Source organism: Populus alba, chromosome 14 (genome assembly GCF_005239225.2).
Source record: "Populus alba chromosome 14, ASM523922v2, whole genome shotgun sequence".
Lineage (NCBI taxonomy): Eukaryota > Viridiplantae > Streptophyta > Magnoliopsida > Malpighiales > Salicaceae > Populus > Populus alba.
Window position 1 is genome coordinate 15,046,230 of NC_133297.1, and position 18,557 is coordinate 15,064,786.

The following is an 18,557-nucleotide window of genomic DNA, read 5'->3' on the forward strand; positions in this document are numbered from 1 at the left end:
TGGTCACTAGCTAATTCTCAGCGACACAACTGACGAGTTACAAGTGGTCGGAAATCATCAACTAATGCATTCATAGATGATCAGCACAACTTCTTTCAAGACAACTTGGACAAGATGCGTGAGACTAAGCTGTGATTGACGTTGAAACAAGGAAAAGGAGCATGACGTTTATATATAAATGTTTAGGTTCGATGAAAATTACCTTAAATAAAGGAAATCCTTGTTTCATAAGAAGCAAAATTCAAATAGATTTCGGAATCCTACTAATTAAGCAAAACTATTAACTTATTTTCAGATTCAATCCTCGATATTTGTGTTTCTTAATGTGTTCTACTACAACTTGGGCTTTCCAATTTTAGGAAAACGGCTAAAACATGCGCTGTGATTTGTAACGAGACTGACCAACAAGAAACTGAGAAAGGATCGTAAAGTTGCGAGTGCAAGGTCAAATATAATTCTCTAATGATCCTATTTGAGACGTAATTCTTAAATTCTTAATGATAAATTCTTAGTGATTTAGCGTGATAGCATTGGATACTTAACAAATAGCTCGTCTTCATGAAATATGTGTTAATTTTAAGCACTAAATTCACAATTTATTTATACACGTAAGTGGACAAATTATCCATGCCCCAAGCTAACATCATGGATGCATGGTCGATAGTTTTTAGGAAAGGATTTTGAGAATAATGGAGAGCCTTTTTCGCCTTCATTCCCTTCCTCTTTATTAAAATATCTCGCTCTAAATTGGAGAGGTGATGGAGCGGGGGGGGGGGGGGCTTGAAAAATCTTCTACTCCAATTTACAATTACACCTTTGTTATTTATTTATAAATTAGTCCAAGGACATAAATATAAACTAATAACAAAATCTCTTATTTTGCGTTCTTTTTCAATAAAAAATATAATTGTATCTTCCAAGCGATATTGGGATTGTTTGTTGAGTTACGTAATTCATGGGATAATCCACAAAAATGAGAGGCTAAGATTTGCTTTCAATTTGTATACGAGAAGTGCTTAAAGGGAAAGAGCTAGGCAATTTCCAAGACATATAAAGCATCCATGTTTGAAAATGTCTTTCCTTAATGGGAGCAAAAAGAAAAGTTATATAAATAAATAAATAATGAGTAAAGCATGGAAGGTGGTGAAGGCACGTTGATTTTTTGGGTCAAAATCGGAAAGATAGAGATCAGGCACCAAAGTGGGTCCAATTCCACTATAGAGGAGTGATGGATGAACAAGGAAACCAAACATTCATTATCAAAACAAAAAAAAAACATGTATTACATTACTCTTCCATTTGCCTTCGTTAGTAATTTTCATGTTTTTAAATTTTTATCTCTTTGGCCCCACCCCCACTACACTCATCTTCCTTGCACCCCTATAAATACCACCACACCTGGTATCCGAAAGAAGCAAGAAAGAACTAATTAAGCTTTTACTTTGGAGAGAAGCTGCAGAGTGAGTAGAAGAGAGATGGAGTTCCCAGTGATTAGCATGGAGAAGCTAAACGGCGAGGAGAGAGCAGCCACCATGGAAAAGATCAAGGATGCCTGTGAGAACTGGGGCTTCTTTGAGGTATGTCTAAACCTCCTTTTCTTAAAAAATGCTATCTCCCAGCCTTCCATCATTCCTCTTCTTCTAAAAACGGGTGTTTTTTGTTTTCTTTTGAACTCTTTTAGCTACTGAACCATGGCATACCCCATGAGTTCTTGGACACCGTAGAGAGGATGACAAAGGAGCACTACAAGAAATGCATGGAGCAAAGGTTCAAGGAAATGGTGGCAAGCAAAGCCCTTGAGGGTGTCCAAACAGAGATCAAAGACTTGGATTGGGAGAGCACCTTCCAGTTACGCCATCTCCCTAAGTCAAACATTGCTGAGATCCCCGATCTCGATGATGAATACAGGTATATATATATATATAAATATTTAATACATGTATCTTAAGGAATATTTTCATCGACAGTGTTGCAGTTTTTTCCGTATAAAGAAGGGTCAGAATGTGTCCCTTCAAGTTTTTTTTTTCTTTTCCCCTCAAAAAAGAAGCTAAAAGAGACATGATTAGTAGTTAATGGAGGTGTTTGTCTGGTAGTAAATGTTAATCTAAATCATTAGTATAATTATTGCTATCAGAATTGTTAGTTGCTGACGTGTCACCTTGTGACTCAAAAACAGAAGTAATCGCGTGGCCTGAAGGGGCATGATTAGGTATAACACAAACACACCTTGATATTTACCGCAAAAAAAAAACTGATTGATGCAGGAAGGTGATGAAAGAATTTGCATTGAAGTTGGAGAAACTGGCAGAGGAGCTCCTGGACTTGTTATGTGAGAATCTTGGACTAGAAAAGGGGTACCTCAAAAGGGTTTTCTATGGATCAAACGGTAGTCCAACCTTTGGCACCAAGGTCAGCAATTATCCACCATGCCCCAAACCAGACCTGGTGAAGGGTCTCAGGGCCCACACCGACGCTGGTGGCATCATCTTGCTATTCCAGGATGACAAAGTCAGCGGCCTCCAGCTTCTCAAGGATGGCCAGTGGATTGATGTGCCCCCAATGCGCCACTCCATTGTTGTCAACCTTGGTGACCAACTCGAGGTATCCACCCTATAATCTGCCTAAACTACTACTGTAACCTAGCTAGAATCAAATCTGGCTTCCATTTTCTAGCCATACTAAATTCTCTGGTATGTAGGTGATCACCAATGGCAAGTATAAGAGTGTGGAGCACAGAGTGATTGCTCAAACGGATGGCGCTAGGATGTCAGTAGCTTCTTTCTATAACCCTGGAAGTGAAGCAGTTATCTATCCAGCACCAGCTTTGGTGGAGAAGGAAGCAGAAGAGACGAAAACAGTGTACCCAAAATTTGTATTTGATGACTACATGAAGCTGTATGCTGGCCTCAAATTCCAGGCCAAGGAGCCAAGATTTGAAGCCATGAAAGCTGTAGAAACCACTGTCAATCTGGGTCCAATTGCAACTGCTTAATCTTCTTCGAGGAGGATTTGGAGTCGTCTTATTTTTATTTCTTAAGAGTCGTCCAAGGTCTTTCTAGTAGATTATGTTGCTTCCATAAAGATATCAGTTTCCTGTAGTACCGAGTGTCAATTTGTTCCATATAGAAAATTACATCCGTTTGATTACTATATTATAAATAAACATTATTTCACAGAAATAATTTATATTTTACTGTCCTTTTCCTTCAAGCTATCCTTCTATTCGTGTGTAAAGCCATAAGCTCCTTCCAAGTTCTTCCTATTAAAGAAATCTGCATAAACTCTGCCAAAGTCAAGCAACAAATTCCTACCAAAATTTAGCATTCCAACTATTACAAATCTTTTCATTTACTGCAGAAAATATTCTGCTAGAATTATAGCAAATATCCATATGTATTAATTACACAAAAAAACTTTTCTATTTTTGTATATATTTCACTCAACATTACAACGAAAAATGAGTTGTTTTCTCTATCAATTCTGTGAGTAGTTGTTTGATCGTTTAACTGCATAAACTCTGCCAAAATCAAGAACCAGAATCCCACCAAAGTTTAGCATTCCAATTATTACAATTTTTTTCATTTACTGTAGAAAATATTCTGCCAGAATAATAGTAAATGTTCATATGTATCAATTACCAAAAACAGACTCTTCTGCTGTATATATTTCACTCAACATTACAATGAAAAATGAGTGGTTTTCTCTATCAATTTTTTAAGTAGTTGTTTGATCGTTTACTTCCCTGAGGAAACACAAGAACAAGGCAACCTAGCGGTACATTCAGTTACTATAAATAAACCATCAAACAAAACGAATGAGATGCACAAGATGAAGGGTGAAGGGAAAGCAAGCACAAACACATGTGACAGCCACTTTCATAAAAACTTCATTCCATTCGTTACATTTCATTTCCTAGGCAAAGAGTTACTGTAAGAGTTCATCTTGAACCATACAAAACTCTCAGGTAGTTAAAGAACATATATCTAATGATGTTTCCATCTTATTCAATTTAAACCTATAATCTATCAGAAAAATGAATGTTAAAATGTTTCAGTTAGCAACTAATTCCGTATAAAAAGATCAATCGTTTGTATGGATTAAGATGGCTGCAACCCAAATTGCATCAAGGGGAAATCATTATCAATTATAGGGAATCTTTGCTTAATTTATGAGTTGGGTAGAAATTCTTATCCAAGCGATGTTGTGGTCTGCATCTTGCAGAGTAGCAGCACATGCATCACTAAATTGCTTGTGACCATTTCATGGGACAGCCATGGCCTCTTGCCCAAGAAAGCAGCCGTCACTACAAACCGTTGTATAGTTAAGCCAAAAAAGAAATGGAAAAATCTAGAGTCCACAATGGTTCATGTCCAATGATTGAAGTTTTCCATAGCTACTATTCGTAATATATAGAATAAGTTAATGACAAAAGATAATATGATTATTTAAGATAATTATTTATGCTCACCACCCAGCAAGATGACGGTTTAAGTCCCACAAAAAAGCTTCTTTATGTTAAAGGAACTTGAAATCCAGTGGAAAAGCTAGCATGCATCCATGAGAATAAAGACTACTTTGCACCAAACAAAGCCTCTCTTTTGCTTTTAATCATAACTGGAATCCTCTCAGGTCCACTCTCAAAGACAAAATAAATTCAGAAACATATCAGCGTGTTTTAGTGTCAGCATTATATTTGGCTTTAGGATATGTAAAGGGCCTCTCCGACATTAAGGCGCACCATACTACATCTTTTTACGTTCGAGTTTTCTTTACTTGGCATAGTTTAGTCCACGTTATATTGTTATTAACTCTCTATCTTCTTGCTTCGATATTTAGATCGTGCTGTTGTAACTTCTACTAATTGGACAGTGAGCTGTAACTCATTGACATGCTACCTACCATCTCTGTCCATCCACACTTTCTGCGGTACTCGAGTTTGGGGTCCATGAAAACAAAAGATAAGAAACTTGGATGGATAAGTGCAGCGTTTAGATCTTTGATTGAATATGAGTAATCCAAGGAAAGTTGTATAGTATCAATTACTTTTACTTCCACAGTTATTATTTTCAGTTTTCTTATAAATTTGAAAGAGACCAAATACAGGTAAAGTAAGCACATTCCTTCAGCAATTTGATAAAGCTCCAATCACCATCGCGTCTTGTCAGATTCTCCCATCATTTACTGTCTCCCAGTAGCTAGAAGTTGGAAGCCAATTTCAGGAATTGCTGTCTATCATACTATTATTGTACTTCTGTTAGGGGCTTGGGTGCAGCAGTAGTGCACCGACGAACACATTCTTGGAAGACGCATGGAGCACTGGTAGCCCGCGCGGACAGTGGCAAAGTCGACAGTCAGCATGCAATGACTTGTGTGAGTAAAGAGTTCATGTTGAAACGAATGTGGAGTTGGGCGACGGATTATCCAAGTCAAGTGGTACTAACAGTTGGCTAGTTGATTTATGGGTGGCAAACCGAGGAAGGTACAACATAGATTAGTGGGTGGTTATCGAACAGTTACAAGCAGCATGATCAGTTGTGAAGGAAAATTGACCAAATCATGGTGGCCTTGTTGACTGACGGGGGACATCGCTGGAGGTGTCCTAAAAACCACCAAGTTCATAGGAATATGCGGTGAACTGCCCAAGCATTGTTTATTTGCTTTTGTGTTCTTCTTGTTTATATCGAGTGAGAGTGTAGAAAACCTCCATCGAGATGTGAAACACTTAGTTCTAAGCAAGCATATTAGCGAATAAATTAATGAGAAAAGGTTGAATCTAGTTGGGGATAGTTTGACGCGCAGTGCGTTGAAATTCGAGTAAAAAATTCACCCCTATTACAGGTGGTATTAAAGTGCAATTCTGCCTTGAAGCCTTGAAAGCTTTGTGGCACAAGTTCGTATGCCATGTAATCCCGTGACTATGGAAACAGTTTGAGAGAGACTCCTGACACATCTTGAAGGCTCGATAGGGCCTATTACAAAGGACGAAGATTTCTTAATAAATGGTAGGCTAATCATAGCCATGGAAAACACCGAAGAGGCTTAGAGGTAGTTGATCTTGCGACAGAAACAAGTCGACGGTTGCTATCTTGAGGAGGGCAGTAGCAAATACCTCGGGTAGTGTGTGCACTTATGGAAGATTGCTACAGTTATAGAAGATGTGAAGTTGTGGTGAAAGACAAGATATATATATATATATATATAATCCAGTTATCATCATTACTATAATTAAGCCTATAATCCTACAATTAAGCTATTATACCATATATATTGGTACTAGAAAGGGCAAGAATCACCACATAAGAAATGAATAATAATATTTCGACACAGTTCTTGTCTAATAATACTCCTTGACTTGTACACGAAGACTTGAAGATGTTGAAGCAAGACAGATACATGAAAGAATATATCAATAATGAGTTTAGCTCTCTATTTGATATTGAGAACATGTCTTAAGAAGTTAAGTTGTTGAACTTTCTACCAGGACTCCAAGTAGAGGCACAAGTGAAGTTGAAGGATAGAAGGTGAAGGATTTATCCTCTTCTATTGTATCTGCTGATGGGTTGGTGGATTTTAAGAAAACCAATAGAGAAAGAGATGTTATAACCTCCTTAAAGTCCATGGCAAGATAAAAGGAGTAAAAGAAAAGGAAGTTTGGTGGGGGTGGTTCCAAACCTATTACTAACAAAGAAAAGGTTTAAACAGAAACAATGCCAAGTCAAACACAAAAACTTTATTTTTGGTGGACCACGTTACATAAGGAATATCCTAAGAAGGAGAAGCTCAATGCCATCTTGGTTTAATGATGGTGATCAAGAGGAAGTCTTCATGCATATTAAACAAATACATGTATTAAATTGCTTATTAGTTAAGTGAGGGGATTCAATTATGGTGCCCAACCTTGTTGAGTATGATTTGATATAGATCGATGCATTAAGCAAGGAAAATCGATGCTTTCACACTCTAATGCATGTGAGGATCAAGATAAATAACAAAGATGTTATTGTTATGGTAGGCTTAGGTGCAACACATTCTTTTATGGCCTTAACGAATTAGTAAGAGAGCTTGACTTGTGGTTGAGTAACAGTCACACTACCATGAAGGTAATTGTAAACTCATGACCAAAAACTAGTAAATCAATGTTAAAAATGGTAAATTTTTTATTGAGAAATGATAATTATAAAGCGAAATTGTTATATATAAAGATAATAAACTTTTACAAATTTGTTAAAATTTGAACGAAATAAATCAATAAATCAATACGTCGAATTTCAACACAATAACAAAACTTATAAATTCCCTAAATGGATGAAATAATTGTCTAAAGGAATATTTATATACATTATGAATAATAATAATAATAATAATATAGTGGTATTTTAAGAGAAAAAAAATAGTGTATGATTTTACGTGCAAAAACGTTGAGTGATGATATAAGTCCCACCTAGAATCATGCTATTTTAATCAAAAGTGGTGAAACTTTTGAGCAAATTTTTATGATGGTACTATATGGGAGTCATTGATGAATTAGTTTAAAAATAATGATGATGCAAGTAAATAAAATGGTACATAAAATTAGATTTTTGACGTAAAATTATCCAACATCTAATTTTATGGTATCGATCATATATTTCAATTTGACAGTTGGATCAGTTTAAAGTCTTAAAAGTAGCTTTTGACATATTATTCTAACTTTGGTTAAATTTTCAAGTCAATTAGGATTTATAAAGGCCTTGTAAAAAGATGGTAGTGTTATTATGTGTATTATTATGAGTATTAATGTTTAATGGGCATTGTAGTCTTTTAGTATAAAGTCAGAGAGAGAGGGAGAGGGACAGAAAAGAGATCAGATTTTGAAGAGAAAACCTTAAGTGAGTGGAAGAGAAAGAGAGAGAAGGTGAAGATGAATAATAGAAAAGAGAGGAAGAAATGAAAATAAAAGTTGAGAGATGGATGATGCAGGAATTAAGTGTTAATGTAAGAATGAGTTTTGATATGTGTGATAAATGTGATGTTGATTTTGTTGGGGTTTCTAAAGATTTTAAGTTTTTTTTTTTGTTAAAATTGATTAATGATTGTTATAGGTAATGGTTATATTAATTGATTTAGGTGGATTGTTAAGAATAATAATTTGAGATTGAGTTTGATTAATTAATGTATTGTTAGTAAGTAATCTTATATGAGTTGTAAATAAACCTTTGTTGGAAAATTCTAGGCAAAACTAGGTTTAAGGTTGACAATGATCAAATTTAATTTTGGTCCTTAATTTGTGTGAATTATAGTTTAGTCCCTAAAAATTTGAAAATTTATGATTTGACCCCTGAATTAAACATGATAAGATTTAGTTTAGTCATTGATTTATAATATTTTCAGTTTAGTCCTTCAATTTTACAAGAATTACGATTTGACCCTGAATTTTTGAAAAGTTGCAATTTGGTCCCTAGTTGTAAAAGATGATTTTTAAGATGTTTTTTGACAAGTAATTAAATTTATGGATGGTGGATTATTAAAATTTAATTAATTTTATTTGGATTTGAAATTGATTTAATATTGAGTTTGTATATTGCTTAGGTAAAGGATGAAGTTGAATGTTTATAAATTGAATTGTGATGTGCCGGACCATTGTAGGTATATTTTAGAAGATTTGATATGTATAATTGCTGCTGGAAATTATGTAAATTATATGTGATAATGATGAATTAAGTATGCAATGGTGATTAGAATCATTGTAAATTTATTTATGATATGTGGAACCATTTTGTATGTGTTTTGGAAGATTATATATGAGAAATTAATGCTAGAATTTGTGTTCTGGATTTTCTGTAAACCATATGATATAATGATAAATTTAATATATAGTTTTTATTGTAAATTGATTTATGATGTGTGAGATTATTGTGGTTATGTTAGAAAGATTGAGTACATACGTTTCTTATATAAGGGATGGTTTAAATTAATTACACATCATGTGTTATATAAACTATGAGAATGATCATATGTTGATTTTGATGAGAATAGAATAATTATAATTTTTTATAGAGATAGTGTATGTATCATTTTTATGTAAGAAATTAGTTGACTTGATTGTATTTGAAGGCTTTGATGGTAAATATGTAAAGTGAGATGTTTAATGGAGAAAAATATTTTAAATGAAAAAAAAAAAAACCAAACTTGGCCAAAATTATGGATATGGTAAAGGGAAGAATTGGCTTAAACAGGATAGCAAGGACTATGTCAAACTCAACTTGAATTGTTGTGTGGAATTCATTGATGAAAAATCAAGTCATTCGGACATTAAAAATCATCAATGAAAAATTAAGTTAGTTGAATATTAAAAATCATTATTGAAAAATGGAGGCATTTGAACATTTAATGTTAGTGTAAAAAGATATTAATGTAAATGAATTGAAATGATAAACAAAAAAAAAATAGTATATCCATGAATTGTTTTCCGAATGTATTTGATTACGTGAACTAGTGAATGTGACTAAAAAGGTTTGAATATTGATTTAAGATGTTCTAATGAAATGTAAAAGAGGCATTCAAAGTGAGACTTGATTTCTAAGGAGTATATATAACATAATTTTCATGGTAAGGGATTTGACCTTCTCTTATCTTTTTAATTATTTATACATGCTTTTATAATTTTTAGAATTATAACGGTAATTAAATTGAATAGTATATTATTGTTGCTATGCTTAATGAAAGCCATATGCCTTCGAGATAGAAATTAATATGTAATTTGTAGTCAATCACACATGTGATAGTGTGAAGTACATTATGGGATTTGATTTACCATAATGACAGAAAAAACCTTATATGTATACTTTTGATCACAACGATGGAATTGTTGTGCAAGAATTATTATCCACCGTATTGACTGGATTCAAAGTATGATTTGTTACCAATGAAACAATAAAAATCACTTGTAATTTATGTTAGATTCCCCCCACATAAATTAATGTAAAAAATATGTGTGTGTGATGAGTGTGTGTGTGTGTGTGTGTGATTAGAACTCTAAAAGAACTTACATGTGAGATAAACGACAAGTGAATAGATATTGTATGGAAACTAGTTACCCTAGTTAATGGGACCAATGTCTTGGTTAATAGGTAATTGAAGAAACTAGTTACCATAGTTAATGGGACAAGTTCCCTGGTTAATGAGAAATTAGAGAAACCAGTTAATTTGGTAATGGAATAAATGTCTAGTTTGGACTAGAAAGGACATTGTTATTTCCTTAAATTGTTCTAATTGTATTAATTTATAAGGTTAAGAGTAAAATAAGAAATTAACTATTTAGTAATTGATGTGGTAAATATATAGAATAGATGATAGTAAATAATTATTGCGTATAAATCTAAATTTATTTGGTGTTAAAAAAAAATTTTAGGTACTTGCCACATTGTGTTGGGTATTAAACCATGATTATAGTATTGAATAGAGATACTGATAAAAATGTTGATAACTTGGTATAGTTCAAGTATAAGAAAAACTCCACTAGAATTTAGTACAGTGTATATTAAATTTTTTAAAAGATAGTTATGCAAAATTGTATCCAAATGGCAGGAATTGACATATAAAGTGATTAACAAGTTAATTGGTGACCAATTGACAACAACAGTAACATGTAAATAAGCAACATGTATATGAGTTTGACAGTATTGACAAGTTAATGATTAAATATTAAATTATCCCTACCAATTAAGTCTAACAAAAAAGAAAAATGATTTGAACACGTGTGTGTGTGTTTAATTACCTGAATTTCAACATACTCGATCATTGAAATTAAATAAAAAAACAAATATGAAATTACTAGGTGTTACAATAATGAATGCCAAGGCATAAAAGATATAATGTATTGTCGCTCCTAACATAACCTTTGGACCTCCTGAATTAATAGAAAAATTGAAAGAAAATGAATCGTCACCTAGTAATTTAAGAAAATTAAGAATATTAAAATAAACATGGTCTCAAATATTCAAATAATGACTTAATTGTGTTTAAGGGAAGATAAGTATTACTCATACTGCATCCTTAGAAACAAAAAGGTTATCTTCATTATATTTTTTATTCTAAATTTATTCTACACATGTTATTCGTTGTTTAAATTTGTTTATAAGATTCTTCATAATTTATTTAAATTTATTAAGAAAAGGTGAGGTTAATCACTAAAAATACAAGATTTCATTTATTTTGATTTTTTAACGAAAAAACTTGACGTTACTCCCTAAAATTATGAGATTTTATCGATTTGTTCTTTTAACCAAGAAAAATGATGTTAATCCCTAATGAATAAGATATTTCATCGATTTCAATTTCTTAACCAAAAAAAACTTGACATTAATCTCTAAAAATAAGAGATTTCATCTATTTTGGATTTTTAGTGGAAAAAACTAATGTTAATTCCTAAAAGTATAAGATTTCATCAATTTTGACTCTTTAACAAAAAAAATTGATAGTAATCTCTGAAAACAAGAGATTTCATTGGTTTATTTTTAACAACAAAATATTTTGACATTAATCATTTATGAAAAAGGCATTGTTCATGGCCTTCGAAATGACAATGTTTCCTATTTTTATTTTTTTTTATTTTTTTTATCCCCTGGTTAAAGGAACGATATTATTTCATATAAAACTTATTATTTCATTTAAAACACAACATTTGTTTTAACCATTGCTTAAATTAGGATTTTTAATTGGAACAAAACAACACTATTTTTTAATCCTATTTGGTCTTAGAAATTTAGTGCATTTTTGGTTTTACCTCTTGGTTTTACAAACTTTTAATTCTAACTAAATTGGACTTTTATATGTAGATTAATTTTTTCCCTGATTTAATTCAACCCTAATATTTTTCAGCATGTTTCAATGAAGTCCTTAGTTCCTTAATTTAAGTGTTTATGGTTAAATTAACCCTAAATTTTAATTTCTCTCTTCACAAAAACCCTTGATTGAAAACAAAGGTTGCTTTATGCCATACCTTGACGGCATCATGATTATGAATGAGGTATGTCCTTGTTTTGTTCATTGTTACAAGTTTTTGGAGGCTAATAGTAATAAAAAATTGAAAATCATGGTTTTAGCCTTTGATATTGATAAAACTTTAAGAAATGGTGGGGGGGTGTTTTTTGTAATAATAACATATAAGAAATTGAACTAGTGTGGTGAGGTGTTGAGTGCTATTGCACGAGTGCTTAGGTAGTATAAAGATGTGATTTATTTGGAGTTGTTGAAAGAACTTCCATAATAATCATTGAATTAAGTTAGTGCCAAGGAGCGATACCACAATTTTATACCTCACACTGGATATCACTAATATAGTTGGCTAAATTGAGGAAAAATTTGGAAGAGTTGATTGCTATTGAATTCATTTATCCTTCCAAAACTCCTTATGATTCCCTTGTTTTGTTTCAAAAGAAGATAAATAAAAGCCTTAGGATGAGTATCAATTATCAAGCACTGAATAAGGTTACCATCAAGAATAAATTTAAGGTGCATTTAATTCAAGATTTAATGGATAGGACGAGAGAAGTGTCCATTTTTACAAAACTAGATTTGCATTCAAGTTCTTAGCAAGTGAGGATTGTTGAGGGAGAGCAACAAAAAATATGTGTGTAACGATATATGGTGCATACAAGTTTTTGTTTATGCTTTTTGGTTTTACTAAATATATAGTGTCCATTACTACTTCAACAGTATGCACAGTTAAGGTAACTGTTGGATTGTTTGACCTAAAAATGTTGAAGTACATTGAGATTCCATCAAACATTGTTAGTGATCAAGGTGCACGACTCACAAGCATATTATAGACAATATTGTTTAACTTGATTGGGACTAAGCTCAAGTTCTCTATTATTAATCATCCTCAAATCAATATATAAACAGAGAAACATAACACCTTATTTGAGAAATATTTGAGGCATCATGTGATTACGATGCAAAAGAATTGGTTAGAGTTGTTGGATGATGCTTTTTTTTATTACAACCTCCATAAGTCTTTTGCATGGAGGCAAGTCCATCCAAATTAGTACTGGTCGCATAATTCTAAGCTTTTAAAAAGCTACCAATGTAAAAATTTGATGGAAAGAGTCTAATTGCATATAAATTTGCAAAAAAAAAAGAGGCGAGAGTTGTTTAAATAGGCTTAAGATAACTTGAGTAAATATGACAAGCAAATACAAAACTATGCAGACTTGAAGAGAAGACCCATGAAGTTTAACAAAGGTGATGATATGTTACTTAAGTTAACTCTGCAAATATGGAAAAAGATCATTGGCAAGACTAAGCATTAAGGATTGGTTTAGAGATATGAGGGTCATTTAAAGTCATGTAATAGATGGGAATAATGGCATAACTCAGCGCTGAAATTTCTGAAAAAAACACCAAATGGATGTTCAAGTTGTAATTCCTCCCAAAGTTGCACTAGCCCTGTTTCTTTTTTTCTTTTTCTTTTTATTGGAAGTTTGTACAAAGGTCTAACATCCATCCCGTCATCAGCATGCCGTGTATATATATACTACACCAGAGACAGTACGATCCATTAATGGAATCTATTGCTTCAATGATTCTATTATTTGTTTAAATACATTAAACGGAGAAAATCTTTTTCTTTCCATCTTTGACTAAGCTGCTCGAAATCATTGTACACTCTGCCTGGCCTGAAATAATCGTTGGCTGGAGCAGCTAAGGGTGAGGGGAGCAGGAATTGTTTTATTCATATTCAGAATTCATCGTCATCTAAAACCTTGAGACAGGCTAACTAAGAGCTTGAAGAAGAAATGCAGATTGATCTACAGCGACAGTTGTTGGATGTGTACGACATGCCCACTACCCTCAAGAGTTATTCCTTTTGCCGCAGAAATGGATCCAGAAACTCACCACCTTTCCTGTTCATTCCAAAGCAGGACCTAGAATTCTCTTCCACTAACAAAGAAACGATAAGCAAGAACAAATTTAGTCCAGCTAGTGGTTTACCTCTTCGAGCATGAAAATGACATTGGGATATGCTTTAAGGTAGAAACATCAAACAACTCCATAAACCTTTGATCCGAAACCCTAGCCTTCGCAGCTGCAAACCGCTGGTACTCATCGAATATGGATGAGAGACACCACTTTTGCAATTTTCTCAGGCAACCCACAAGACAACCAGTTCGGTGCTGGATATAAGAAAAGCAAGCATAACTCAGAAGGTGATGACCCTAGAATCAAGTATGAACTCCGAGACACCACTAGAGGACATACCTTTCCTCGTTTGCAATGAATCAAAACTGGATGATTCCTTGTATCTGCATTGGAAACAAACATGAAAGGATATTTTTATATCCCTCAAATAATAGCAATTAATCAAGACAGATATGAAACAAGATAGTTTGGGTGTGCTTGCATTACCAAGGAGCACTTTCAGTGCTTCACGAATTGTATCCTCTGGGATGTTTACGAATGGCTCCTGGATGCATAGTTGAAACATCACGTGGCAGCATAGAAAACCTCTTCCAAGACCCCCAATATAATCAATAAAAAGAAACAGTAACCATGAAAAAGGTGACCTCCAGTTTTATTCTTTGAGACAAACATGCAAATGATGCACAAATTTCATCAAACATGTCCTAATTTCTCTACTGATTCCATGTACTAATTGACAATCTCTGACTTTTTGTACAAGCCACACACCCACAAGGGACGCCTTCTAACATGATTCTGTGTTGTGTCGGTCAAATCAAAATTACAGTATGTGTTTGTTTTGAACTGGAACCTTTTTTGTGCAAAGTCATCTCACAGGGACCAAATACACACTATGCCCTTATCCAATTGTTCTTGCACCGGGTCATATATAAGGATTACTGGCTCGCCACTACCGTAATATGACTATAGTGTGCTTCGAGCATTGCCCTTATCGGAAGCACGACTGCATAGCCAGTAGACATTCAGTTTCATGTTTGTTAGTGTTCGGAACATGGTACACAGGGTCCGGGAACGTTATACGCACATGTGCATTTGTGAGACGTGTAGGGGGTAGTTCCGTGTGCTAATTCGGATCGGAGTGCATTTTGAATACCACTAGGGTGTATAGTGATAGATGGAAGGTAGAGTGTATTTGATAATCAAACTTCTGATTCAAATTAAGCAAAGCAATCTCGTAAAAAATGCGAACCCACAGATGACATCTAATATACTGCACTTTAGCAGATGGCCAAAAACCACACATAAACAAACATGAAATGAGGTAAACTGTACTAAAATTGGATTGTAGTCATGCACTGCTGATAGCCAATAACCTAAGACAACTATTGGATTGTAGTCATGCCAGAAGATGCCAGAAGGGACCTGTGGATTTGTACACACAATTCCCTAAAGGAATTAGATTTAGATTCACCTGATTCGGATATGTTCTATAACAATAACCATGATTTGTGTTTCCATTTGACGATAACATATTCATGATCCTTAAGTATTTCTTGTTACTTAATTATTTCCATCTCAACCACAAATACCAACAATCTTAGGATGCTTCAATTGCAAGAATTTAGAGAAAGAGCTTAATATTCATGCTACGAACTGAATCAAAATTTTGGCAACGTCTCAGGAGGAAAAAATATAGAAAGAAAAAAGGTTTCAAAAGTTCTTCCACAATTTAACTAGTTTCGGAAAAAATAATAATAGTAAGTAACAAAATAGATTTCAGGCTTTGAAAAAATAAAATTTAAAATACCAAAATATAAAAATTATTATGAAAAAGTGCTAGAAGGAACAAGATAGTACAAAAACATAATTTTGCATAAGAAACAATTAAGGTCATCAGTAATGTTGGATATAATTAAAAACCTTTATAGCTAAAACAAGAAACTTGGTCTCCGCCGAATTTAACAAGTGCATTGCATATTGTCAAAATCAGATAATACAGTCATCACAATTCAATGAAAAACTGCAGGTGGCAATTAATCATTCGGGGAAAAAAACAAGAAGAATAAATTCACATGTCTACCACCTGAAAGGATTCTGTATTACAATGATTCTCATTTGTTTTCAATTTTCTTATTTTGATGATTTCCTTTTTGTCAAATACAGAATTGCTGCTACTTCTGAAATGTATAGATGTACAAATAGAAAGGATAGGACTACCCACATGTAAGAAACTCCTAGTTAGAGATGACAACCGTAGTTTGCTTTCTCTGAACAATCACCTTACGAGAAAGAGAAAGGAACGGCTTCTGATATATATTAATAAGTTGTGAATAATGCAGTAACCCAGGACCTCATGAAAAAAACCTCTTCTAAAATCTCCTAATATTCCATGTCCCCACATGGCCACATTGAATAAAATTCTCTATTTAGTTCTAATTAGATTTCATTATCAAGTAAAAAAATTAATGAAAGATCGAGATCATTACGTGAACTCCAAAGCCACTACTTGAAAAAAATCAGATTCAAAACGACGATTGATCTAGCTTAAATACCTTGTAACCTTCGATCCCAAATTTATAGAGCCTGATTCCACCATCCTTTAGAAACTCCATGGTCGCCTCTGAATACGGCTCAGGACATAGACATCTGAAAAAAAAACCCTAGCTTCACTAATCCATATTATACGGGAAAGAAAAGAAAAAAACTAACTGAAAAGTAAGAAGAAAATGCTTACATGATAGAGCGGAGGCCGAGAGTTTGGAGAAAAGAGAAGTTAGCAGAATCAGGAAAACCAGACCTAAAGATTCCATTATCTACCATAGCAAAGTTCAGAGGTGGAATAAGATTGAGTTCGTCTCCGACAACCGGAGGAGAAGCGACCACCGGAGGTGGACTGAGATCGCCGCGGTCAAAAACTGCCACTTCGATAGTCCTGCAGATGGTAGTGTCACCTCCGTTGGTGGCAGAGGTGGTGGAGTTGTGGTCAATTTTCATGTGAGAAGATTTTTAGAGAGAATCACGAGGGATGTTCTGTTAGGTACTGTACCGCTACTGCTACTGCTTTTGAACTTTTTGTTGTTTGGCAGTTAAAGAAGGGGAGAGAGAGAAGAGAGAGAGAGAACAGTGAGGTTGCTTTTGCCGAAAGGAAAGTTAAAAATGGGTGGCGCTGGTAGTTATAAGAAAAGTAGCAAGGTGACCATGGGTATTTATAGAGTTTTTCTTGGAGCTCGACTCGTAGACTTTTCCCTCTTTTTTTTCGGAAAGAAAAGAGAGAGAAAAGTGGAAATATTTAAAAGAAGAAAAATTAACAGACGGCAAGTTCAAAAAAAAATAATATGAGTGAAAAAATATATATAGAATATTGGAATGATAATAAAAAATTAAAAGGAGAGAAGAGAAGGAAACAACAGGAAGCACGTAATAAGAACGAGTCACCACTCACCACACACGCGTGCTGTATGCGTGTCGTAACGAAACTTCGTTGGTTACTTTTTAGGGAAACAAGAAAAATATAGAAGCTCGTTTATCTTGTTCCGGCTCTTTTCACGCTTGAGCTGCCAATAATTGAACCATGTAACATTTTATATAATGATAGCTTGATACATTCATGCAGTTACTGCCTGTACTACATCGTTTTGAAGGGAAAAAAAGTTAAATTAAACCAAGTTGTGAACAAGTTATGAGTTAAACCATCAAGTAAACTTCACCTTCAACTTTTTTTTGAAATATGGTACCAGCCAGGTAAAGTTTAATAACACTAAATATAACCATGAAAAAAAAAACTCATATTTAAATTTATAAAAGATAATGAGAATATCTCGACACTATTAAAGAATTATCTCAACTCAATAGTTTAAGCTGGTAAGTAAGGTCTCAATATATGATTTATATTATTTTCTAACATATCCTCTCAAATGAAAGCCCTTTAAACTTGAAACTTGCATAGATCCACATTAATTTGTGCTTAATTTTTATCAAATAAATAAAGATGATGAGATTCGAACTCGTGATCGTTTGATTATAAAGACTCTAATACCATGTTAAAAAATCATTTCAACTCAATAGCTTAACCTGTTAGGTGAGTTTCTAAGATATGATTTATATTATTCTCTAACAAGCATAAATATTTATTTTTTTTATTTTTTTCTCTTTATATTTATTTTTTGTATTGAATAAATATTAATAATTAGTGTTTACACACTTCATTGTCTTTTAAATTCAAGAATTTCGAACCAATCTTTCTTTTGTTATGTAAACGCATGAATTGATTGGTCAATAAATAATTTATAATTAACTTGTAAGATTCTCCATTAAATGCCTATTATTATAAATGCCATCTATCATACAAACCGTGCTATGAAAATTAGGTATTTTCGGTTATATGCAAGAGTGAAAATGTCAAAGAAAAATAAAAGTCAGAAGATGGTTTCACATGAAAGAAGATGCATCTCTTACGTCTATATATTCAACAGTCAAATTGGATTTGTCTAATTTAAGACAGTTGCACGCATTGACAACAACGAAATAATTTGAAAACTTTATCCATAAGCCAACGGGAACTTTAAATTAATTAAATGCTGACAAATTCAAATATATATATATATATATATATATATATAATAAGCTGCTCAGAGCTATGTGATATATCATAGTTA

At 33.3% G+C, this 18,557-nt stretch overlaps 2 protein-coding genes across 4 annotated transcripts; one reads left to right on the forward strand and one right to left on the reverse strand.

Annotated features, from left to right (window-relative positions):
• The first annotated feature begins 1,401 nt into the window (after nt 1-1,401).
• On the forward strand, nt 1,402-3,193 carry LOC118036545 (1-aminocyclopropane-1-carboxylate oxidase). The gene is made up of 4 exons (XM_035042292.2): nt 1,402-1,577; nt 1,682-1,908; nt 2,265-2,601; nt 2,699-3,193. Exons 1-4 carry the CDS (start codon nt 1,476-1,478, stop codon nt 2,990-2,992), a joined length of 960 nt encoding a protein of 319 aa, XP_034898183.1. The 5' UTR covers nt 1,402-1,475; the 3' UTR covers nt 2,993-3,193.
• Nucleotides 3,194-13,335: 10,142 nt separating this feature from the next.
• LOC118036343 (inositol diphosphatase DSP1) lies at nt 13,336-17,088 on the reverse strand. Of its 3 annotated transcripts, none has more exons than XM_035042204.2 (6): nt 16,637-17,088; nt 16,455-16,548; nt 14,389-14,446; nt 14,242-14,285; nt 14,041-14,156; nt 13,336-13,923 (listed from the first exon to the last, which is right to left on the reverse strand). In XM_035042204.2, exons 1-6 carry the CDS (start codon nt 16,894-16,896, stop codon nt 13,908-13,910), a joined length of 588 nt encoding a protein of 195 aa, XP_034898095.1. In that variant the 5' UTR covers nt 16,897-17,088; the 3' UTR covers nt 13,336-13,907. The 3 variants fall into 3 exon arrangements, with proteins under 3 accessions (XP_034898095.1, XP_034897936.1, XP_034898017.1); XM_035042045.2 differs by having other exon boundaries at nt 13,336-13,886; nt 13,975-14,156; XM_035042126.2 differs by having other exon boundaries at nt 13,336-14,156.
• Nucleotides 17,089-18,557: the final 1,469 nt, after the last annotated feature.

Bases quoted from the DNA above. Each gene is read 5' to 3' on its own strand.
- LOC118036545 (XM_035042292.2), top strand. From the start codon at position 1,476: ATGGAGTTCCCAGTGATTAGCATGGAGAAGCTAAACGGCGAGGAGAGA. The intron at 1,578-1,681 runs GTATGTCTAAAC...GAACTCTTTTAG, and splicing joins AGAACTGGGGCTTCTTTGAG to CTACTGAACCATGGCATACC. The intron at 2,602-2,698 runs GTATCCACCCTA...TCTGGTATGTAG, and splicing joins ACCTTGGTGACCAACTCGAG to GTGATCACCAATGGCAAGTA.
- LOC118036343 (XM_035042045.2), bottom strand. From the start codon at position 16,896: ATGAAAATTGACCACAACTCCACCACCTCTGCCACCAACGGAGGTGAC. The intron at 14,447-16,454 runs GTATTTAAGCTA...CTATGCATCCAG, and splicing joins TTGGGATCGAAGGTTACAAG to GAGCCATTCGTAAACATCCC. The intron at 14,286-14,388 runs GTAATGCAAGCA...TTTCCAATGCAG, and splicing joins AGCACTGAAAGTGCTCCTTG to ATACAAGGAATCATCCAGTT.